Source organism: Phyllostomus hastatus, unplaced genomic scaffold (genome assembly GCF_019186645.2).
Source record: "Phyllostomus hastatus isolate PE091 unplaced genomic scaffold, TTU_PhHast_1.1 phas_scaffold_501, whole genome shotgun sequence".
In the NCBI taxonomy this organism is placed as follows: Eukaryota; Metazoa; Chordata; class Mammalia; order Chiroptera; family Phyllostomidae; genus Phyllostomus; species Phyllostomus hastatus.
Window position 1 is genome coordinate 62,951,466 of NW_025334033.1, and position 25,350 is coordinate 62,976,815.

The 25,350-nt window shown below is 43.1% G+C and overlaps 1 protein-coding gene across 1 annotated transcript in view; it reads right to left on the bottom strand.

Moving 5' to 3' along the window:
• RPS6KA5 (ribosomal protein S6 kinase A5) overlaps nt 1-25,350 on the bottom strand; it is a 128,009-nt gene that overhangs the window by 67,874 nt on the left and 34,785 nt on the right. The window contains exon 3 of the mRNA XM_045823281.1: nt 8,148-8,366. Coding sequence (XP_045679237.1) covers nt 8,148-8,366 — 219 coding nt within the window. The remainder of the gene's footprint in view (nt 1-8,147; nt 8,367-25,350) is intronic.

Sequence of the window (25,350 nt, forward strand, 5' to 3'; positions counted from 1 at the left end):
CTTCAAAAAATTTCCAGGATTCTAGCAACTCCCTAAGAGACAAAATTACTCCTATAATGCTGAGAATATCTTATGGGGCTATCATTAAGTATACTGTATTGTGTATTTGAAAGTTGCTAAGAGAGATCTTAAAAGTTCTTATCAGAAGAAAAAACTGTAACAATGTGAGGTGATGGATGTTAACTAAACTTATCGTGGTAATATTTCACAGCAGCTACATATATCAAGTCATTATGCCGAATACCTTGAATTAATACAATGTTATATGTCAATTATGTCTCCATAAAACTGTAAAAACTATCTTTTGGGGTTAACATTACGGTAAACAGCATACACTCTTAATCAAAATTACTATGTACATATTATTTAATGATTTATACTTCAAAATTAAAACAAAACATTAGTTGTTCAAAATCACCTGTATTTCCAGCGAGTTTGTTCTCACGAACATCGCTGTTGAAAAGCCATGATATTAGTGCACTAAAGTGTGGAACAGACTCGCTTTGCTGAGAAAGAACCTGCCATGTTAGCTGACAGCGGACAGTTCCAGCTGCTGAGGACCTCTGCACATCTGGCTGGACTTAACGTTGCACCAGAAACCTCTCCATTGTTCACAGCGTGTGTGCTTCTTCTAACGGATGGAGAAGCTGAAACCCGCTGGAGATGGTGAGTTCGATAACTGCCCCCGAGGACTACTGGAAACCGCAGAAACAACCGAAACAGCACTGCTGTCCACCGAGCATGGAAGAGGGCAGCCAGGGAGAGAGCCGGTAGTGCTCCCGTCCGTGCAGTCTCACGGACACCGGCTCCCGGGAGACAGAGGGAAGGGCCAAATCCCACGCTGCCCGCTTTCAAGAGAAGATTCTCTGTTCTGCTTTCACTCTCTCAACACCCACTTCTTTAGTCAGTAACACTCTGACTGACCTCTGGTCATCTAACCTTTGTGTCTCAAGTTTTCATACTTCTCCTTGTGGTGGCACCGCAAGAGCTGCTGTTAGTCCTGTTATTTCCGCCAGATTCAGACCCCCTTCCGCCCACCACCATGGACAGTTCCTTGCTGGTCTTTTGTTTTTCTTTCCCACATATTTTTCTCTTCCTTCAGACATGCCTCACATACATTAATTTCCACACTTTCTGGTTCTTACTTCCACCTACTCTTCCTCCTCCAGACTGCCTAAATCCTTCCTGATTGCTCCTTTTTCTTGTCTTGTATCTGAAGTACAGTCTTAACATGATGTACCATCTACAACTGAAAGTCATTTCTTTTTAATGTCGTGCCAAAGTCATCTCACTTTTCCTTTTGGTTTTAGCTCAACACTCGAACAGCAGCTCCTGTGAAAGCCTTCCAGCTTATCAAAATCATTACAAAGTTCTGACTGAGGCATCAATTTATCAGCGTTGTGAATGAGTCATATTTACTTCAAAGCAAAGGAGCTTCTCAGTTGCTGTCTGCTTTGTTCTCTCTGTACAGCAGACTGCAATGTATCATCAACTGTTTTGTTGCTGTCTCAGCAAGTATCATCACCCTCGCAATTTCTGAGATGAATTAATATTCAAAAGTGAAACTTCAGTATTTTAAGCATCTTTAACTCCCTGAAAGGGTGACTCATGCTGGAGAACTGTCAATAAGGCCGGGTGGCACTCATTACTGACAGTGCTGCTCAGAACCACCTTTATAAATAACCGTTGTAATTTGCTTCTTTAGTATCTTATAAATTCTCCTGATTAATCTGACAGTTTAAACAGTCATAGATCAGCTGGTGTTTTGACAAAATTACCACTAACAGAGATCAGAGAACACACAAAAAATTGTTTTTTACAGACTTTTCCCACATGGAATTCCTTCCCACTGTTAGTTGAAATGAATACAATTTCAAAGAAAATAGAAGAGATGAAAACATTTTTATATTTCTTGTGTAACCTTGCAGAGGTACGGAAAAGTTACAAAAGGAGATCTGGTTTCCATGTTACAAGATTTGGAAAGGCTAAAAATATATAAAGGAGAGAACCCATGAAATTCACATGATGCCACTGGACATAAAATAGACATAAATTATTAAAATTAATAATTAAAAAGATACTTGTAATATAGAATTTTTAAAAAGATTTTATTTATTTATTTTTAGAGAGGGAAGGGAGGGAGATAGAGAGAAGGGGAGAAACATCAATGTCTGGTTGCTGGGGGTCATGGCCTGCAACCCAGGCATGTACCCTGACTGGGAATTGAACCTGCAACACTTTGGCTCGCAGCCTGCGCTCAATCCACTGAGCTACACCAGCTGGGGTATAGAATTCTTTTAAGAATATGACTTATAAGATAGGTTTACAGGAGGGGTCAACAAATTATAGCCCAAAGGCCAAATCTAGCCCCCTGCTGCTGACCCCTGACTTGGAGGACAGCAGAAACCATATAAATGGTTGGAAGTCAATCACAACGAAATGAAGCATACTGTAGGAAAAAATCATACGTATTCAGTTCTGATAGAAATGCTATCTTTCGTATCTGGCACATGTCAAAAGTAAGCATCTGTCAAGATAATACTGACATTGTAATAATCATCATTTTGAGAGGCCTGCTCTGATCAGGCAAATTGTACCCTAAAGGCAAAGCGTGGTCAAACATCTAGGAAGTCATGGACCCGAGCAGAAGCATGACAGCAACTTGGAACTGAGTCTCCACACCTTCTCCCCAAATAGCTCAGAAAACAGCAACAATGACTGCACACCTCCATGATCTACACTTTCAGCAAAACTCAGAGACAAATAAAACCCATACGCAGCAAACAGCATGCTGTGGATCGGCTGAGAAACCACCGAAGTGGCCACTGATGAATGAACAGATAAAGAAAATGTAGTACATACTACATAAAGTCCTAGAGGAGAACATAAGCAGAAAAATCACAGATATTTCACACAGCAACATTTTTACTGATATGTCCCCTACAGCAAGGGACATAAAGGAAAGAATAAACACATGGGATCTCATCAAAATAAAAAGCTTCTGCACAGCTAAAGAAAACAGTATTAAAATAAAAAGAGAACCAACTGTATGGGAAAACATATTTGCCAATGATACCTCAGACAAGGGCTTAATCTCCAAAATATACAAAGAACTTACATGACTCCACTCTAAGAAGACAAGCAACCCATGAAAAAATGGGCAAAGGACTTGAACAGACACTTCTCCAAGGAGGACATACAGAGGATCCAGAGACACATGAAAAGATGCTCAGTATTGCTAGCTATCAGAGAGATGCAAATTAAAACCACAATGAGATACCACTTCACACCAGTCAGAATGGCCATCATAAACAAAGCAACAAACAACAAGTGTTGGAGAGGTTGTGGATAAAAGGGGACCCTAGTGCACTGTTGGTGGGATTGCAGACTGGTACAACCACTATGGAAAGCAGTATGGAACTTCCTCAGAAAACTAAAAATGGATCTGCCTTTTGACCCAGCAATTCCACTGCTACAATTATATCCTAAGAACCCTGAAACACCAATCCAAAAGAACCTATGCACCCCAATGTTCATAGCAGCACAATTTACAATAGCCAAGTGTTGGAAACAGCCTAGGTGCCCATCAGTAAATGAATGGATCAAAAAACTATGGTACATTTACACAATGGAATTCTATGCAGCAGAGAGAAAGAAGGAGCTCCTACCCTTTGCAACAGCTTGGATGCAACTGGAAAGCATTATGCTGAGTGAAACAAGCCAGGTGGTGAGGGGCAAATACCATATGATCTCACCTTTAACAGGAACCTAAACAACAAAACAAAGGAACAAGCAAAATACAACCAAAGACACTGAAATAGGGGGCAGACCGACAGTGACCAGAGCGGAGAGGGGAAGGAATTTCAGGGGAAAAGGGGAAGGGTTTATAGGAATAAATATAAAGGACACATGGATAAAAACTAGTGCGGGGGGGTGGAAATGGAAGAGAGGTGGGGAGGGCTGCGGGGTGGGCTGGGATGGGAGTCAGAGATAGAAAACTATACTTGAACAACAATTAAAATTTAAAAAATGTTTAAAAAAAGAAAATGTAGTACATACACAAGGGAATGATGCTCGGCAGAACAAAGAATGCAGTCTCACCATCTGTGACAACATGGATGCGCCTTCAGGGCACTATGCTAAGTGAAATACATCAGCGAAAAGACAAGACCATATGACTCACTTAAGTCTGAAATCTAAAAAAACAAAAGAAACACCCCAACAAGCTCAGAGATACAGAAAACAGTCTGGTGGTTGCCAGAGGTGAGGAGGGAATCAAAAGGTGCACGTTTCCAGTTACACAACAGTTACGTCACGGGGACGTAATAGACACGAAAACGACGGCTGATACTGCTGCAGTGCATATTGGGAAGCTGCTGAGAGAGTAAATCCTCCCGTTCTCATCACAACACCAACGACGAAATTCTGTAGCTGTGTGTGGGGACAGATATTAACTAGACTTCAATACATTCAAATATCGAATCACTGTGTTATATACCTGAAACTAATAAAATGTATATAAATTATACCTCAGTTTTTAAAAATCTGTTTAAAAAAAAAGTAAAAAGGAATGAAGTCTATTTCCCCACCCATTCAGTCCGGGATGGTGTGTTAGGAGCGAGGCTGTAGGAGTTCTGGAGTTCCTCAGGAAGACCTGCAGCCTCTGCCTTCGCCTGGTGGCTGTCCCCATGAGCTGCCCTGAGACTGCCTGCTGAGGAGAAGCTGCCTACTATGCTGGAGGGTGAGAGGCCACGTGGAGGGTGGAGGGGAAGGGAGGTGCCCCGGCCGACAGCCAGCACCAGCTGTCAGACACGAGAGTGAAACCATTGAGGCCCTCCCAGCCTAGCCAACTCCCAGGCTGACCACCATGTGCGCGAGTCCAGTTAAAACCAGCAGAGCTCTGTCCAGCAAACCCACAGAATCACGAGAAAATAGCTCACTGTTTAGGCAACTACATTGTAGAGTGGTTTGTTATCCAGCAATAAATAACTCGTACCATTGGGTATTTCGAAATGAAAGTTTGTTAACTGGAAAAGGTAGACATCGTTAACTAAAAAAAGTAAAAAATCTGGTTACCGATTATATGGACAGGACAACCTCATTTTCATAAGACATTCATTCACGCAGACACATACACAAAAAGATCTAGATGGACATATACTAATTAGTACCAGAGGGAAACATAACGAGGTAAACTCTAAGTCGTTAAAATAGGTTTTCCTTTCTTTAGTCTGGCTTTTTTTTTTTTCACATCTTCTATTTGCATACAGATGCTTTTATAGACATAAAATAGTTTTTAAAAATATCATATTTCTAGAAGTCCTATAGAGTTAACTTACTCATATTAAAAGGGTAGCTGGGTCCCTGAAGAGCTCATTACACAAATTCTTGCTATTAACTTCTAATAGTACACGAAACTGAATAAAGTCAGGTAGTCAACAAACCTGCAGAGATAGTTACAGGTTGAACTGTGTCCCCCACGCCAAATTTACCCAGTAAAGCCCCAACCCCAGTACCTCCGAGTGTGACTAGGTTTAGAGACAAGGCCTTCAGAGAGGTGACTGAGTTATTAAAATGAGGCCCTTAGGGTGGGCCCTGATCCAATCTGCCTGGTGTCCTCAGAAGAGCAGGGACTTGGAAAACAAAAGCAACCCCAGGGCTGTCCATGCACCGAAAAGGCCCATGGGAAAACGCAGCCAGAGGGTGGCCACCTGCAAGTGGAGGAGAAAAGCCTGGAACAGACCCTTTCCCGTGTCCTCAAAAGAAACCAACCCCGTGGCACCTCGCTCCAGCCTCCAGGACCTCGAGGAACTAAATCTATGCTGCTGAAACCACCCGTCTGTGGCAATTTGTCACGGCAGCCCTAGCGAACTCAGTAAGACTAGGTGCACAGCAGTGTTTGGAAAACTGGCCCAGGGTATCCGCTAAGCACAGCAAACAGAAGACCGAACCACAAAAACAGTGTGTAATCAAGCCCTGCTCTAGATTTCTGAAAATTTTAGTCTTTCAGGTCAAATAACAACTATAAACATGCACAAAGAGAAACTGCATTACACTTATCGACCAATGCCACTCCAATAAATTCAATAAGAAAGAAACTAAATTCAATCAGAAAGAAACTAAATTCAATCCACGGGGAGGAGGGCCTGCTTTCCGGACACACTGCCTCGTTCACGGTGGAACCAGTCAGTCCCGGCCGCGTTCTAGTCTTGGGCTGGCGCGAGAAATGGGTTTCCTACTTTGTTTCCTGTTTGTTCATTCATGGGGCCCTGACAAAGAACACAAGTAATGGAGGACCAACAACTAAAAAGGGCTACTTTTTAAAAATCCAATACAAAACATTTCACTTATCTGCCTTTAAATTGAAAACATTATTTACAACAAGTACACTCTTTTCAGCAAACAGGAGAAACAGATGGAGTGCAGTTCCGACGAGGGAACAGGAAGGAGGGACAGCAGCGGCGGTGCGGTGGCACAGGGCCCGGAGCCTGGGTTCTGGCAGCTCCTGGCTGGTGCCCGCCGCACGCTGCAGGCTCGCCATGCACTGCTGTGAGCTGGCGTGTTGTAGAGGGAGAACAAGACCAGCGTTTCTCAGCCAGCCTTCAGGGCCTCCCTCAGGCTTCCTTGGAGACGCAGGCGAGGAACAGAAACAAACTGGTAGGGCTGGGTGCCCTTGAGCTCAGACTCGGGCAGAGCTGCTCGCTTCTATTTGTTTTCCATCGGAATGCTTTCATTTTCACTTAAGGGGAGGATTCTGCTGCTACAAATGTTTGAAATCACTGCATCGAAACGTTCTGTCCCCACAGCCTAAAAATCCTAAGGAATACGTATTTTCAAATGAGTCAGTAACACAGCCAAGCAGAGGCATACAGGATGCAGAGCGAAGGGCCACATGCCACGCACTCGCTGGAACAACAGGCAGAGACCACATTAGTGGGGAGACTCAGACAGGACAGGAGAGACGACAGCCCACATGTAGAAGGGATTTAGGACTGTTGGTTGCTGGTAAGCGCCGCAAAATGAAACCATAAGTGTAACTTCATGACTCAAAAAGTGAATGCAACTTTAGGCATCACTAATAAAAGTATAATTTCCAAAATGAGAGTATTCAATAAAATTGCCAAACATGTATTTAAAAACTTGCTTGTACTACCAATAATCAAAGAATACAGGGAGCATTGTCTGGCATACTTCGACACGAGTCCAACCTGAGTTCCCATCTTCCTTCTCAAGTTCACACAACATATGTAACATCAAGAAACACAGCTTCCAGAACCTTCGACAGCGCTAATGAGGAGATCTGGCAGCGTGAGTGAAATACGGATAACACCTAGTGTGGCGCTGGCACACTGCAGGCACTCAAGAATAGCTAATGCTTAGAGCACTGCCTGAACTCTATCGCATCTAATTGTCAGACAGTTTGAAAACAGAAGATCATAAAACATAAATGCAAATCATCACAAGAATGGGACTGAAGGTGTAACAGATGAAACACTCAAGGATGGCAGAGGGCAGCACTGGAAGTATTGCCATTTCTGGTAGGAACAGAAAAGGGTGCGACTTTTCTGCAAAGCAATCCAGCAGTATGTGCAGAGGACACTTCCTAAGTCCCTGTACAGCGGTCCAAGACCACCTGGGAAAGGACAGGGTTCAGAGAGCATCTATGGGCAGAAATGGGGGCGATCGAAGGGGTGATTGAGTATCTCCCTTGTACACACAGGTTTTTCACCTGAAAAGCAAAACACCTCTAAGAAGTCTTGTCTTTCTTTTTTTTCATTTTTGCCAATCAACGATGTCCATGATGTCCCTTTGTCAGCCCACACCAGCACGTTCTGGAGAACGCCAAAAGGAGACACTGTGCCCCACTTCGCTACTCGGCTCCCCACATCGGAACGGAAGCAGGTGACTCAAGTGTTTCTTAAGATTCATAAAGGAGTGTGAAACACAAGCATAAATTTCTCCAGGCTGGATGGTCCCAAATGCACAGCAATTCATGATGTTTAGGAAATACCACCACACAGAGAAACATGAAACTTAAGACACTCATTTCTTCTAAATTCAAAATATGTTACCCCTGACTGCATTACAGCTCAACCTCGCCGCCCCCAAGTGTGTCCGTAAGAAGCCTGACGACAGCTGGCGCTCACCTAAAATGAGATGCAGCTTGGTTTCCGTCTGGAAGGCGTAGTGCAGCGTCACCAGAAACGGCGACTGCCTGATGTGCTCCAGGACCTGCCGTTCCGTCCTGGTGTGCTCCGTGGTTTTGGCCTTCTGCACGATCGTCGCCTTTTTCAAGACTTTCATGGCGTACAACTTCCCGGCATCATGACCACTTATCTTACGGACTAGAAACACTTTTCCATAAGCTGAAAAAGAGAGAAAGAATTAAAATGCTACACAAGCAGAAAGGTAATTTATTGGAAGTTGCACATTACAATGCACGCACACAAACACTCTTTGAATGAAAAAGTGTCCTTAGTAACGTTGCAAATAGTTCTTTGACAGATTTCTTCAGTTTTATTCCAAACATGTTTCTGAGCCTAACCCTCAGTATTTACATATCCAACCACTGCTGACAAAGTTATGCTTTCACTCTTACTGTTATTCTTTCAATATTTTTAGCTGTAGAAACTAGCTGTTACGGTCGATTAACCACACTCCAGTTCTGGAACGGCTATGACGTTTCAGATATCAGATAAAACCTCTAGGGTTTGCTATTGACGTAAATGAATAAAAACAGTTCTTAATCTCATACACACGATAAAGCATGTACCTCAAGTACCACTCTAAACTTATTCTGAAAGTCTAAAGCAATCTAAGCTGACATATAAAAAAAGAGATCTTCAGATTTACAATACTGACAGAAACCCCTTTATAACTCTGGGCAGTAACTCACAGCTTACTAGGTCAACCTTGCCGCCTTTTCCCTAAGCAGGGGCCTGCTGGGCAAACCCTGTGGGCGGGGCTGGGGCCCTGTGGGCGGGGCTGGGGCCCTGTGGGCTCTGTGCCTCTGGGGCAGAGCAGGCATCTGCACTGGTTTAGAGAAGGGGGAGAGGGCAGGAAGAGGTGGGAGGTGACAGAGCAGGCACGGGAGGTCCCCATTTCATCCTCACTAGGTATGATCAAGTATCTTCGCTTTTAAAAAATGCAAACCCCTCCTTGGATGGTTAAGCCCAGCCCCCCTGAAGTTAACCCTTTAATCAGACCATTCAGGAGTCAGAGTTCTAACCCAGACCAGTGCTTCCACACTCTGCCCACACCACTCCAGGATTCGCCCATATTTCTGTTCTGATCCACCACTAGAATAAAAGACTTTAGCGGAAAAGCTCTGGTGTCCTGTGTGCTGTGCAGTTCAGGGCTTGGGGAGGTGATTAGTACAGACACGTGACATGCACTGGACTGGTGAGTGACTGGACCGCTTCTGGGGAGGAGGAAAACCAACACTGTCGGGGACTGGTCTACGCGCAGGCTCTGTGCCGAACGCACCGCACACGTGGATTCATTCCATCCTCAGAGCGGCCAGTGCCGTCCTCTCAGCAATCCCACTTCACAGACGAGGAAACGGGTTCAGAAGGAACTGGCCCAAGGACTTGGACAGGAAGTGGCAGAACCGATTCAAATGCAACAGTGTGACACAGAGGCCATGGTCACCATAATGAATAAAAAAATGATCCTTCACAAATACATACTAGAAATCAGATACTCTGGATTTTAATAAAATCAGCACCATGAACACATTCTGGAATACAGAAGTTCACAAAATGTGTGTCTTATCTCACTGTAAATAAAATAGAGATTGAGATTTTAGTAAGGCAGAAGTGAACCAAAACTCAAAATGCAATCCTAGCAAATTAACCTGAAGTATAAATAACTTAAAAGTTCATCTATTCAGAAACATTGAAATGAAGGCTGAAAAACATTCTAATGAAGTGCTTAGCTTCCACAGAGTAGCCACGTACAAACTCCGGAGAAAGCAAAGTCCTCGACAAGCAGGGGGCTGCTGTGTTCCCTACACACCCGGCGCCCAGCCTGTTTCCAAGCTCCAGAGCGCGGCGGTCCTTAGAAACCCTGCTGTCAACCCATCCTCTCCGGTAAAAAACATCTTCCTCCAGCATCGCTGGAAGACGCTGCTCAGCTTCTTCCCAGCAGTCATGTCTGCCCTTCAGCTCAGGTGTCGACCACGGCGCCACTAGGTGTTAGCACGCGACACCCAGCACTTGCCTGGCACTTCAGAGCCATGCTGACTCACTGCACGCCTGTGGCCCCCATTCTACAGACGAGGAAACTGAAGTGGAGCGGAGGCAGGTCGCTTGCCCAAGGTCTCACGTGTCCATTCAGCCCGACCCCGGAGCCCGCACTCTAGCTGGGTTCCCACCGCCTCCCTGGAGCGAATGAGCTCAGAGGCAAATGAATGAGGAGCCAGACGGACAGAAGTCACCACGCAGGCTGGGTGTCATCGGGGTGGGGTGGGCCCGGCGCTACTGCTCCAAGGGGAGGAAGTTGTGTACAGTGGCCCGTTTTGTTGATGGGGGATGCAAATATTAGAAAATGTTCCCTATATCGAGTGGAAAAGGGCCTTTTAATAATATTCATCTGTCGGTCCTTCTATACCCTCTGGACTTACAAAAAAAAAGAATATTAGCCTCTACACGATAACATTTTAAACATTTTACAGCATGACTATGTCATTTCACCTACACGAAATGTCCTTGTTCCTTAAGCCAATCTTAGAGCACATGGTCTGAGACTCCTCACCAGCTGGAGGTTCCCCTGATGTGCTCTGTGAATTCCTAAGTATTTTTCTTTGATTTCTCTCCTATTACCTTCAAAAAGGTTGTATTTAACTCCAAGTAAATGAGGTAGCATAGCGTGCTACTGTATGTGGTCACCTAATAAGTCATCCTCATTGCACATTACATGCTGTTCGGTCAAAGAATAAACTGCCGTCCTCCTTGCCGTGGGGTGATATTCGGAAGTTTTCCGATGGTACGAGCTAAAGAGCACATCTCCTGCCAGTGCAGTTATTTCCATCTATCGGGAAAATCACAGGGAAAAACAATGATGACATTCACAAATCTTCTGTTTTCACTTTAATAATTGCCATAATTAACTAAAGCTACACGTGGCAAGTGCCAATAGAAGCTTATGTCAACAAAATTCAAGGAGTGCCTTCCAATGTTCCCAACAACAAACATTTCAGACAAACAGGATCTTAATTAGGAGTAGGCTGCCTAGCGAAAACAGAGCTGCCTCCAAACAGCCTGTTTCTGAGGCGCCGCGGGCTGTTTACCGCGCTGCAAAGGGGGAAGCCAACACGCTCCCTCTGGGACAGACCTGGAAGGAGCCGCGCTCCCTGGCCTGGCTCAGCCGGTTTGCAGATCAGTACAGAGGGCAAAAGGAAGTGCGCCTTCTGCTGAATGGTGCCAGCCACCCCGCAATCGCCTACGTGTTTTCCAGTGTTTTAAGACGGGCCACTGAAACTGGAATTGGTGACAATATTATTTCCTTTTAGCTGCAGCTTGGTGAATGGATGGGCTGCCTTCTAGAGCAGCCAACTCCTCGCTTCCATTTGTTATGTGTGTGCTGATGTTGAAGAATTCCTGTTTTGAAAGCATCTTTTGTTGTGCGTGTGCTGATGTCTTGAAAAATTCCTGTTCTTAAAGCATCATGTGGGAACTGCAAAGGCTACCAATGGCGAAAACTCTTCTGGCCAAAAAAGATCAGAACCAGTACTTCCTGCCCCTACAATGGAATTTAGGCAACACATGTGTGTTTGCTGCTTAGGTAAAGAGACTAAGCTTCACACCTGAACATGACTCTGATCTCTATTCAACATGCAGTGGCTTCCAATAGTCTCATTAGCAATCTTCATAGAAGGCTCGTGCATCTTATTAATTTCACCAGAGCCAGGGCCTTATGAGACACTCAGTCAAGAAATGTGAGCACAAGAGGCGATGGCGTTCACTGGTCTTCCAGAGGACTGCCCTTAAAGCAGTTGAGTGAACTTGATGTAGAAGTGCTACTTATTTTAAGACTGAGGTAAGGTAAATTCTACAAATAAATGACAAGGACTAATTCCTGACTTGGCCTGACAGACACCTGTGCCCATATGGATGGGGTACATCTTTCAGCCCTCGGCCCTGGACATGGCCTTCTGGATGCCGCTGGAAACCCGAGTGCTCTCGCAGCCACGCGGCCTTTCGGGAGAGAGAACTGGGACGGGACAACTCTGTGCATCTCCCCAGAGCTGGAGAAAGACCCGCACAGGCTGGAGGGAAATGACAGGTATCTTAGGAAGGTTACTCCTGTTCAAACTGAAGTGTGGATTTATAATTCTGCTCTACCTGACATGGAACAACGCTGACAAATCTTGTTCACGATGATCTCAACAGCTGAATGACAACAGAAATAATGTGAACTCCACAGTGCCAGGGGAAAGTGTCTAGTTCCTTAGAGCAGGTGTCAGTTTGCTTTCCAAAATGCGGACTCTTATTCAAAAGCAAGCCTCTCACTGAAACTTATTTTGAGCATTATTAAACTAATCTTCTTATTTTATTTGTCAAATTTGAATTCACTAATAAATTTTAGGACGTAGTTTGTAATCTCTGCATTAAAATAATAAGATTAATTTGTACAGATATTTTAATAGTCTGTAAAAGCAATCAATTTATTAAGCCATAAATTAAATGCATGCAAAACTTGTGTATGCTTACATGCATTATTCTGGAGGAAAAAGTATAAACGGTTGTTCTAGAAGGACTCTGGTTTACTTTCTTCATTACAGCGCTCACCTAGAACACATGGCCCTCACTGGGGGCTGACTGGTTCACCGCTATGTGGTCACCGCTTTCTGTCACTCAAAGTCTTATTAGCGCTGCTTAAAACTGTACACATTGTACAAACTGCCTACAAGCCATGCCATACTTTGGGTCGATACAGAACTTGTAGCATAAACTATGGTACCTGAATTACTGCCTTTTTTGAAAAAGAAAAAAGAGGCAGAAACTCTCTTAGTGACTTCCACTTCGACAACTCCCAGCCCTGACTGATACTCCCTCTGTAACCCACATGGCCACACACTGAGCGCCGGTCACTGGCTCCCGGTGCCATGTGCCCCGTGCAGTGCAGCTGTCTGCTTACACCGGTCACTGACACTCACTGCCCTGCCTGTGTATGCCTGTCGTTGGCGTTTACTACAATTTAACTAAGTCTTACATTACCATGTGCATGTGAATGTGAAAGAGAAAAAAGAGGTTGAATGCTTTGGAAGAACTAGAGAAAAACAAGACATTTCAAAAGAACTGCTGAAAAATGAGATGTGGGTGAAATGACTATAAAAGGCTACAGGGGAAGTCATGAAAATCTAAAGGCTTTTATACTTAGATTATTCCAATGTGTCTGGTTCTCACTCCACTTTAAAGAAATTCTAGCTGATGCATTACAAGTGTGGTTTATGCAAGATAAACCATTGTTTAAGAACCTATTCTCAAAGAAAGAGTTTTGTGCCTACATTCAAAGACTGGCAAGTGAATATGTATTTACACATTTTAAGTGAAAAGTAGGATGTTCAAAATACATGAGGTCTTTTCAGAAAAAGTCCAGCCAGTGTTAATATAACGAGAATGATTTATGCAACACGGATGTATCCTGGCAGCCAAAGAGAGTGGACTGGAATGCGCATGCATGAACAATGACACCTTCACTGTACTAGTCAATGGGTTCGTGGATGTCGCTGAGTGATTACGTGCACTGTGTGGTCATTGCATTCAAAATGACTAAACAAGTAAAGCCATAAATTGGCATCAAATTTTGCATTAAGCTTGAACATTCCTCCGCAGAAACTATTTGGATGATTCGGAAGGCTTCTGGGACGATGCAGTGAGTGCAGCGCAAATGAAAGTGTGGCACAGACGCTTCAAAGCGGCTTGTGCTTCCAGAGCAGAAGGAAAGCACGCTGCAGCTGGAAGAACTCTGTGAGGTCCCAAGGTGCCTTCTTTGAAGAGGACTGAGACATCATTGTCCTACATACAATGTTTCTTGTATCTTCTTCAATAAAGGCCTCTATGGGTCATAGGGCATGGCTGGATACTTTCTGGACAGACCTCATCTATTTCTATACCTCCTTTTACAATAATTTTCCATTTTAACCAACATCTTTTGATTAGCCTGAAGTACCAATCATGTCCTGTGAGTTTCACTAACGAAAGGACCACATTCATCGCTGCTGAACTTCACCCCTCTCTCATCCTTCGGGATAACTGAAATTATGTTAAAGGGTGACCGGGCCATCACCCACACCAGCTATGCCTGCCAGCTTGCCTCCCCCTCCGTTTGGTAAACACACCTTTTCTGCTGTCATCCGAATTGTTGGTAAAAATGTAACCCTTCCTGCTCAAACCCCTTAATTTCCCATTGCTCTTAAAGAGAACCCTTAACATAACCTAAACCATCTGGCTTCTACCTACCCCTCCCCACCCTCCCACCACCTTACTGGGCTAACCCCTCAGGCACCCGGCCTTTCCTGACTTCCCAGACTAGGATGAGTCCTCTAATTTTATGCTCTTCTAACACCCGGCATTCTCTGTCACAGAAATGATCAGAAACATTAATGTTCATTTATTTGCACGGTTGCTTCATTATCTAACTCCCACTGGACTGTAAATTCCAGAAAATAATGGCCTGTCTGATGTTACCCACTTTGTATCACTGATAAGTAACTCTGAGGCTGGCACATCATGGAAACTCAGTGTTGAATGCATGGGGGAAAAATGAACAAACAAGCCAGCAAACAAGAAGAGATCGAAGAAACAGCTCTGTGAGCATACAGCCAGATCCCCTCTTCTCAGCTGACAATGTGGGACAAAGTTGAAGAAACCAGCAATGCAGACTCACAGTCTAGAGCTACTGCCAGCCGACTCTTTCCTTCAGGGAAGGAACAATGAGCTCTCACACAGTAATTCCCCTTAGTTTGTGGACTAAAGCAGATTCCTGGCAATATTCCCCAGCTAAAGTGAACTCAGGAACCTTAGCTGTCCCCATTCCAGGACAGGAAAATATCTTAACATAGTGACATCTGCACATGGCCACTGCTTCCTCATCTGCCACAACTATGTGAGAACTAATTATAATGCCTGGCCACATTCCTTTCTCACATATAATATAATGTGGGGAAAGATTTCTGTCTTTCCACACGTGATATGTTCTGGTCACTGGCAATCAGTTCACCCGTCCTCCTCTCCCTGTTCCCCTGTACGTCCATCCTCCTTTCCCCGCAAGACATCAGTGTCAGAAATGAAACCAAACGAGAAATACACCCCTGGAACTCTCAATTTCACTGTCCTGCCCTTGGAAACTGGTATTATTATTAATAGGCCAGCCAAATGTACAAGGTCAGTAATGCCGGGGACAGCAGACATCAAGCTCTGGTAAAGCCTCCATCACCGAAAGACCTCTTAAGAGAAGCAGCTTCATTCAAGTATTACCAGCACACAAGGGATACGCAGAGTTCAATGGTGAAACTGACCAAAACCTAGAATTTCTAAAGACTCAACTGAACTCAAGAATCAGTGTTGTGCCTTCCGGCCAAGATGGAGGCGTAGGTAGATACATTTTGCCTCCTTGCACAAGCAAAAGAAAGACAACAACAAATTTAAAAACAAAAAATAACCAGAACTGCCCCAAAACTGAACTGTATGGAAGTCCGATAACCAAGGAGTTATAGAAGAAACATTCATTCAGACTGGTAGGAGGGGTGGCAATGGGCAGCCAGGTGGAGAGGACGTGAGGGAAGGCGGTGGCTGGAGGACTGGGGCAGGTAGGGTGGCAGCTGGTGAACCAGGCGGTCCTACAATCGCATGTGGATAAACCAGGAGGAACAACTGGGGAGCGAAACAGACCGAGCAACCCAGTGATCTTGAGTGGGGATAAAGCCTCAGAACCTGTGGGGGTTGCAGCAGCAGGGGAAACTCCCAGTCTCACAGGAGAGTCCATAGGAGGGGCCCATGGGGTCCTAGAACATACACAAACCACCCACCCAGGAATCAGCACCAGAAGGGCCCAATTTTCTTGGGGGTAGCAGGGGAAGTCACTGATAGCCAGGCAAGAAAGAGGCATTGTTCCCTCTTGGACCCCTCCCCCACAGACAGCCCCACAATGCAGCGACATGGGTTGCTCCGACCTGGCAAATACCTAAGGCTATGCTCCTTACTATGTAACAGCTGTGTTGAGACAAAGAGATATGACCCAAATAAAAGAACAGATCAAAGCTCCAAAATGAAAACTAAGTGGTGAAGAAATAGCCAACCACAGAAACAGAGTTCGAAACACTGGTATTCAGGATGCTCACAGAATTGGTTGAATATGGTCGCAAAATAGAGGAAAAAATGAAGGCTATGCAAAGTGAAATAAAGGAAAATGTACAGGGAACCAACAGTGAAGGGAAGGAAACTGGGACTCAAATCAACAGTTTGGAGCGGAAGAAAGAAATAAACATTCAACCAGAACAGAATGAAGAAACAAGAATTCAGAAAAATGAGGAGAGGCTTAGGAACCTCTGGGACAACTTTAAATGTTTAAACACCCAAATCACAGGGGTACCAGAAGGAGAAGAGGAAGAGCAAGAAATTGAAATTCCTTTGAAAACATAATGAAGGAGAACTCCAATCTGGCAAAGGAAAGAGACTTCCAGGAAGTCCAGGGAGCTCAGAGAGTCCCAAAGAAGTTGGACCCAAGGAAGCACACACCAAGGCACATCATAATTATATTACCCAAAATTAAAGACAAAGAGAGAATCTTAAAAGCAGCAAGAGAAAAGGAGACAGTTACATACTAATGAGTGCCTATGAGACTATCAGCTGATTTCTCAAAAGAAACCTTACAGACAAGAAGGTGCTGGAAAGAAGTATTCAAAGTCATGAAAGGTAAGGACCTACAGCCAAGGTTACTCTATCCAGCAAAGCTATCATTTAGAATGGAAGAGCAGATAAAGTGTTTCCCAGATAAGGTCAAGTTAAAGGACTTCATCATCACCAAGCCCTTATTATAGGAATGTTAAAGGGACATGTCTACAAAAAAAGATGATGATCAAAAATATGAACAGTAAAATGACAACAAATTCACAACTGTCAACAACTGAACCTAAAAAACAAAAAACAAAAACAAAGTAAGCAAACAACTAGGACAAGAACAGATTCACAGAAATGGAGATCACACAGAGTGGTATCAGTGGGGAGGGGAGGGGGGAGAATGGGGGAAAAGGTAGAGAATAAGAAGCATAAATGGTGGGTACAAAATAGATGGAGGGGTGGGGTTAAGAATAGTATGGGAAACGGAGAAGCCAAAGAACTATATGTACGACCCATGGACATGAACTAAGGCTGGGAATGTGGGTGGGAGGGGTGTACAGGGCGGAGGAGAATAAAGGGGAGAAGAAAAATGGGACAACTGCAATAGTGCAATCAATAAAATATATTTTTTTAAAAAGGCTCATCTGAAACATCGGATTAATCAGACCTCAGTGAGTACTCAGTGATCAATCACCCCAGTGATTCTCTACCATCCACCCTGTGTTAAGACCCATCAACGGGGGGCACCTCCCCTGGACCACAGCACCAGCTAAGAAAGACTTGACTCAGAAAGAGCCTTCAGTAAATTTAATCTGTGGGTCACTTTTTGAAGAGACTACATAAAATAAAATTTGTTTTTTTTCAAGACTATCTCTGGATCTTTTGTTAAAAACGCCATTCTCATATCATTTAATGCCTATGATACAGGAGCCACTTGATAATTTCAATGCTTGTTAAAGTCTCCGTAGACGAGATTTCTCAGACTGAGAGCTGTGACCCATTGGTGGATGGTGGTATTTGGTGGGTATAACCAACATGTTACAAAACTAAAATAGAACCGAATATACTGAAAGTGTTGCATGACACTTCTGCTGCCTCTTTATACACGTGCACATGCATGTGCACATGTGAATGCACACAAATCCGAGTACAAGGGAGGGAACAAGAGTACAAGGAGGGCAGCACAGAATCACGGTTAAACACAGACTGGAGCTGACCACCTGGGTCTGAGTCCTAGATGTGCTACTTAGACACAGCGTGACCTCGGGCGAAACAGTTAACTAACATAATTGTCTCAGCTTCCTCACTAGGGATCCTAATAGCTCCTACATCCTATGTTTTGGGGATTAAATAAATTAATGTAAGCATCTACGGTAAGGCCTGGCAGATAATAAACAATGTGTAAATGTTACTGGAAAAAAAGTTTGAGTCTATATGTCTATACACATACATAAACACACATACTAAGTTGCAATATAAAAATGGGCCTATTTCAACCTATGGGGAATAGCCAAGAAAGCATGAAATCCACTCTTCTACATGAATTTACATGCCTTTGCTTTAAAAAAAATTATGTAGGTCAAAGAATTTTCTCTTTATCCCCACCTCTTTTTAACCTCAGAATTAAATTTAAGACTCAGTTATAATGACTACATCATTCCAGGGGTCTACAACAGCTACTTCGCTTTCCTTCTTTCGGCTTTTGTTGTCTTTTTTTTTTAGGGTTTTTTTTTCTACCTTTGAAAATGCCTTTAAACCTCTTTGAAAATGGGTAAATCTCAGCACACATTTAAAACATAATGTACTTGACTTTACATATTTATCAAACAGAAGCACTAATTCCTAAATTCCTTTACACACATGTATTTTAATTACAAACTAAATTCCAAATATTAAAAAAACCTATTAAGCTAAATATTTCAATGTAATTTTAAAACAAAAAAACAGGAGAATTTGAGCCATTTAATATACCTAATTTTTGTTAGCCACTTTTTGCCAGGATTTGTAAAATAATAAAAGCAAAATTTCTAAGATTAATAAAGGCAGAATGATGAAAACAGATTAATCTTCTAACACGTAAGGCAAAGACATGAACCCGAAACATGCCTGATTAAATAAAAAGATGCTAAAAGTATACAAAAGAGACGTAATAATCGACAGTGATTTTGTGAGAGAGGCTGAGGTAGGCCATTTGCTTAGGATGTAAACATCTCCTCTCTAGAAGATACATAATAAGGAAGATCCAGAAAAGATAGGAAAGTGTCAGCATTCTCGACTTAGCCTGATTTTAGTTTGTAAACTAACCAAGAGCCACTTGACTCATGTGCCGCACTACGTTCACGGCCACAGGCAGCTGTGCAGCTGGGTCGGGACCAGAGATCAGTCCATTTTCTCAAGAATGGTGCCAGCTTCGAAAAAAGGATTTACCATGTCAGAAGGTTGGAAACAAAAAACTGCCACAGATTAACTGCAGATTCCATTTATGCACACTGCATCAGTTTGAATAATTAAAGACTGATTGCATAATAATTTTCTAGGTGAGGATTTTTTAAGTTTCAGAGAAAGCACTAGAACACCACATCCATGAACCCAGCTCAAAATCGCATGCATTTACATAGGTAGCTGTGGTCAGTTCCTATCTCCATTCGAATACCCCATGTAACCACAGGCCATTTCTTAACCCCGGTCCCAAGTGATTTGTAAACTAAAGAGCTGGGTCCAGCAGGAAAGAAGAAAAAGCTGCAAAGGAAACCGTGTCCTGTGAGGTCCAGAATTGGAGAAGACTCCCCATGGATGTGATCGCCAGAGGACCTTGCTAAAAGAAAAACACAAGAAAACAAGGACATAAGGACGGCTGAGAAGCACATGCATAAATCATTCTCTGTTTACACCTCAACGAACAAGCTGTCCACCCAGCTAAATAGTTACGTCTTACTGGCCAGTGTTAGTGACCATCTGCAAATGGTGCCCTGCCAGGTCCCACCTTTACAGGCTGGTGCCCCCGCGCACCTGCTGCTAGCAGCCCACAGCTGTCCTCTTCTCTGCAGTAAGGCCTAAGGTGGCACAGGAGCCACAGCCTCGCCTGAGAAGTTACATTCCGCCGTTGCCTACCCACGACCACGGGTACAAAAGGCCCCCTCACTCTGGCTCCCAAACTTCCCGTGGGTTCAGGCTGAATCTAGACCCCAGCTTAAACCACACGCTGCCTAGGCCCTTCCCCTCCTCGCTGCTTCTCTCCCTCTCCCCTGAAAGCATGTGAAGAATCACGTGGGCCCAAATCCCAGTCCCGGGCTCTGCTTCCAGCAAACAATTCAGTAATAAACTCAGCTGCTTTTACTCTAGGGAGACAATATCAACCCCACCAGCATATGGGATCATCTTTTGACTATGGCATACAATGTCACAAACATTTAACCTCTCTGACTTCCATAAGCACTGTAGACTTACACTGAAGCATAGGGTACCGTGGATGTACACAGATGCGAAATTTTCTCTTGACAAGCTTTTCTGATTGACAATTTTGACAATTTAATGAATACGTGCTTTTAAAAGTACTATTTTTAATAGGGATACTTTCCAAACACCCAAGAGACTAAAGTGACGAATGATGACTGAGTCATCATACCTTCTAAAACAGTCTTTTACGTGACAGTTATTTTCCCCCTCCCTCTCCCCTGTCACCAAAAAGTAGCTGTGTCATTCAGGTGCCTAGTGCAATTTCTAGCACCCTCTTGTGGCAAACTACCCAGGGGAATTAGAATTACATCTTAATAAATAAAATGTGTTTCTGAGAAGTCTTCAGTAAAGAACAAAGAAAAAGACCTGGCTGGCATAGCTCAGTGGATTGAGCACGGGCTGCGAACCAAAGCATCGCAGGTTCGATTCTCAGTCAGGGTACATGCCTGGGTTGCAGGCCATGGCCCCCAGCAACCACACATTGATGTTTCTCTTTTTCTTTCTCTCTCTTTCTCTTTCTCTCTCTCTCTCTCTCTCTCTCTCTCTCTCTCTCTCCCCCCCCTTCCCTCTCTAAAAGTAAATAAATAAAATCTTAAAAATAAAAAGAACAAAGAAAAAATTTAAAGGCCTTCCTGTCAGAGATGATTTTCCTAGAGCCCGGGACCAATGCATAAAGAACCATCAGAGTGCACGTTTGAAGGTGGCGCTTCAGGTTGGGTGAGCAGCCCACAGAGAGTCTCCGTTAGACACAGAAGTATTTCCACAGGACAACTTGTAAGGTCTGCTGTTGGTCAGATGAAAAGAAAAATCCACATGAAAAGGAAGAAGTGACCTTCCTACGAGGGCGCCAGGGACTGAGGCAGGCAAGTGGCTCTTGCCCATCAGCCAGTACAGAGGCCAGGCATTCTGAATGCCTGTGCCCTGCCAGCACACGCGCCAAGGTTTCATAAGCCCGGGAATAATTCTACCTTACACAAATACCAGGTTCAGGCTGTATTATTCAACCTGCAAGCTTGTGGTGATATATACATTTAAAATGCTCACTACTCTATCCCCAGCACTTGCCTCTTGATAATACATGTGAAAGAATGAATTCCAAGAGCAACAGGAATGGACTGAAAGGTTTTAAATAGAGAAGTGACAAGCTCTCTACAAGGGTCATTATTACAAAGATCACTCAGGAAAGACTCTTCTGGCTGTCCCGTGGAGAACGGATAACGAGGGAACAGCCTGGAACTTGGAAGATCTTTTGGGAGTTGTATTTCCCTACTGCTGGACATATTTTAGGCTAATAAAATATTTGTTAGGAAATGACATTCACTTATGTATTAAGCTAATCTGAGACCCTGGTAATGGGTTATATTAGCTCTTTTACAAAGTGGGTTTCTTTCCTTTTTAGGTATATAAATAGCTGAAGTTTACATCTCATCTATGTGTTAGGTAATCTAAATATTTTATTACTCATTTTATATATTTTTTAGCATAAGACTGTTAACCTAAAATACAAAAAGGTTGTTAGGCACCGAAAATGTTTGAATAGTTAAGAGAAGACTAATAAGAAATACATTTTCATTTGACATGTTATTTTTAAGGTAATTCACAAATCAACATCTTAGAAACGATAAAATTTCAACATGTCATTTGTAAAATATTTGTTCATTTGTTAGATTGTTATTATTAGAAATATAACTTTACTTGAAATTATTCCAAGATATGCTAACAAAGTGAGTGACTATATAAAATAACTAATAATCTATCCTTATGAATAAGTCCTAACTAATTTTTTAAAAGATTTTATTTATTTATTTTTAGAGAGTGAAGGGAGGGAGAAAGAGAGAGAGAGAGAAATATCAATGTGTGGTTGCTGGGGGCCGTGGCCTGCAACCTAGGCATGTGCCCTGACTGGGAATCGAACCTGCGATGCTTTGGTTCGCAGCCCACGCTCAATCCACTGAGCTACGCCAGCCAGGGCAATTTTTATTCTTCTAACTTAAGAGTACAACTTTATGGAGAGTTCAACAAACAATAAATAACCACAATTGATGGCTATCCAGCAACTGACAATTCATGTCCATTATTTCATTAACCTTACAATAATACTGTGAGGTAGGTATTATTAACTTAAGTCCCAATAGGGACTTGGGCTAGCGAGGGTCATTTGATTTCTTCCAGGATAGCAAGTAGGCAACAATGATGTCGAGACTCCAACCTGAGACTTCTAAGTCATCCTCCACACCCAAGCACTTCACAGCTGTGAGGGCACCACAATTGGAACAGGAAGCCAGCTCCGCTGCCCCTTCACAGTTACACGGCAAATTTTATCTTTTTGTCACAATGACAAAAGATCTCCAAAGTAGAAATCAGGCAAGATGAATAAAGAAAATTCAAAGAGAACACTAAATTCTTTTAGCTGAGACTTTCACGCTCCACTTCATTAAGCATGAGAATTAATAATAATGTGCACAATGGGGATGTGTAAAGAATTCTTCTATTCTTGGACAGGTGTCTCAGAGGAAGCAAAATGGTCAAAAGGAAGGCAGTTGAAATAAAAACAGATTCATTATTCCCAACCATAATGCAAAATTTCATCAGGAAACGAAGTAATTCTAAAAGGTGAACCGGAGGTATTTCCTGGTCTCGGGAGTATCCGTCGCAAGAACAGTGCCCGAGACGAGAGCTACACACCTGGCAGCCCGCTATTCTCCGCATCCCTACTGGCACGGGTCCGAGCAAGGGGCGGAGCAACAGAGTTGAAAAACATACAGGATGATCAACAGGGGTGTCGGGCCGCACTGGAAGAAGAAGAGTTGTCTCGGGCCACACATTAATTAATACACAACCACTAACAAAAACTGGTGAGCAAAAGAAAGGTTTTAAGTAACTTTACATTTCGTGTTGGGCCGCATTCATAGCCATCCTGGGCCGCATGCGGCCCATATAGGCCGCAGGTTGGACACCCCTGGAAGAGAAGCAGCAGGTGTGAAGGAGAATTCCGAGAACCACTCAGTGCCGCATTCTCCACAAGGGTGTTTCGGTGCCACAATTCAGAGAACGGAGCCATGGGGGCGGGATTTGGGCAGGCAGAGAAGAGGAGGAGCGTGAACGGAGATGAGGGAACAGACACGGCAGGGCATCAGAGGAGGGGAGAGTACACATAATTGCAGGGGAAGTAAAGGAAGATTAACTGGGCTAGAAAGTAGGTGGAATATCGGGGTAGCTGGAGAAAAGACAGACGCACAGCTAAGCCTAAAAGCAGGGCAAGAATTTGGACTTGAATAATTAACTGGAAAAAAAGGGCACTGTTCTGAAAAGAGAAGACAGCAGTAATGTTGAATTTTAATGAGGGTGTACATTATTTTATAACAGAGTATGTATAAAATGCATAACATAAAAGAGAGAACTAGCGGAAAGGCAGGCCAGTTAAAACATGAAAAACACCTGGCTGGCGTAGCTCAGTGGATTGAGCTTGGGCTGCGAACCAAAGCATCACAGGTTCGATTCCCAGTCAGGGCGCATGCCTGGGTTGCAGGCCACGGCCCCCAGCAACCGCACATTGATGTTTCTCTCTCTCTTTCTTTCTCCCTCCCTTCCCTCTCTAAAAATAAATAAATAAAATCTTTTAAAAAAAAACATGAAAAACAATTCATATTTAAGGCAGTAGGAGTTCTGGAACCAGCAACAGAAAACAAAAGGTTGTTGCAGAGGTCACTTTGAAGGAAAAATTATAGGACTCTGTGGGAAACAAAATAAAAAGGTCAGAACAGATAAGAATCAGAAATGATTTCCAAGTCTCTTGCTGAGGAAACCAATCGAACAATTAGAGATACACCAAAAGAAACAAGATAATAGCTGAGGACAGAAAAAAGTCAACACTCTGAGTGACCGATTTTTTCCACAAGTGTTACATGCATTTAAGTATCACATCAAAAAGTAAATCTCCCCTATTCCAATATTCCCCAAAGTTTTCAAGATGTTGGATGAATAGCATTTTTTTTTCTAGTGCAAAAGATACAAAAATGAACTTCAGAAGTGTTTTCAGTTTCACTTCCAAAGAAAACCTGACATGACACACAAAGACGTCTGATGAGACTTTCCTATTGTTCACAGCGCTGGGAGAAAATTACCTTAAAAAGGAAGTGAAACTGAAAAATTACCGGTAAAATATCTGAATAAAAATTGAGATTTTTATCATGTTCATCATAAAAGTTTCCACCTACTCCATTTAGTCATCAAAACTGTGACTTTAAATATAGGAATACCTACAGTGACATTTCTTGGCTATCCCACGGTCGTTAGGCAGGTACCCTGTCAGCTGACAGGGGGGAAAGCAGTGCGCACGGCTGCCACACACCAGTCACACAACAGCAGAGCGGCGTAAAATGGAAATGCAAAAACAAAATGTTGCTGGTCAACTCCTTCCTCACCTTTGCAGAATTATCTTTAAGATCTGTGATCCAAGCTTTCACAAAGTGGAGGTAGATAATGAGACAAAGCATTAAATGTGGTGAAAGAAAATACACACACGGTTTGATTTTATAAATCTGATATTAAAATTTTCACGTGTGAAACTGGCCTGTAATTTTCCTTCCTCACACTCTCTTGGTCTATTTTTGGAATCAAGGTTATACTGCTAGCCTCATACAATAAATTGGAGAAAATCCAACTTTTTCTGTTCCTTGAGTTTGTAGATTACAATTACCTATGCCTTTCATGTTAGGCAGACTCATTCCTAAAACTGTATCAAGTGTTTTCCTAGCAGGAAGACTGACTTACTGACCAATTTCCTTAAGAGTTATAGGACTATTCAGGTTTTTCTTCTTTTTTTCAATCAATGTAGTAATTGACACATTCAAGATCCATGCGCCTAATAAAGCTTGAGGAACACCACCGCAGAACACCACTCCTACCATACCCAAAGTTATACGCTACTTTTGTCTAATGCTTTAGTTTGCTTTTTTAACCCCACAATTTCAACATTACGACCATGGTTTTACATAGATGATACTGTTTGGATTTCTTTGCTCACCAACCCTTTTTGCATCTCAGAAAC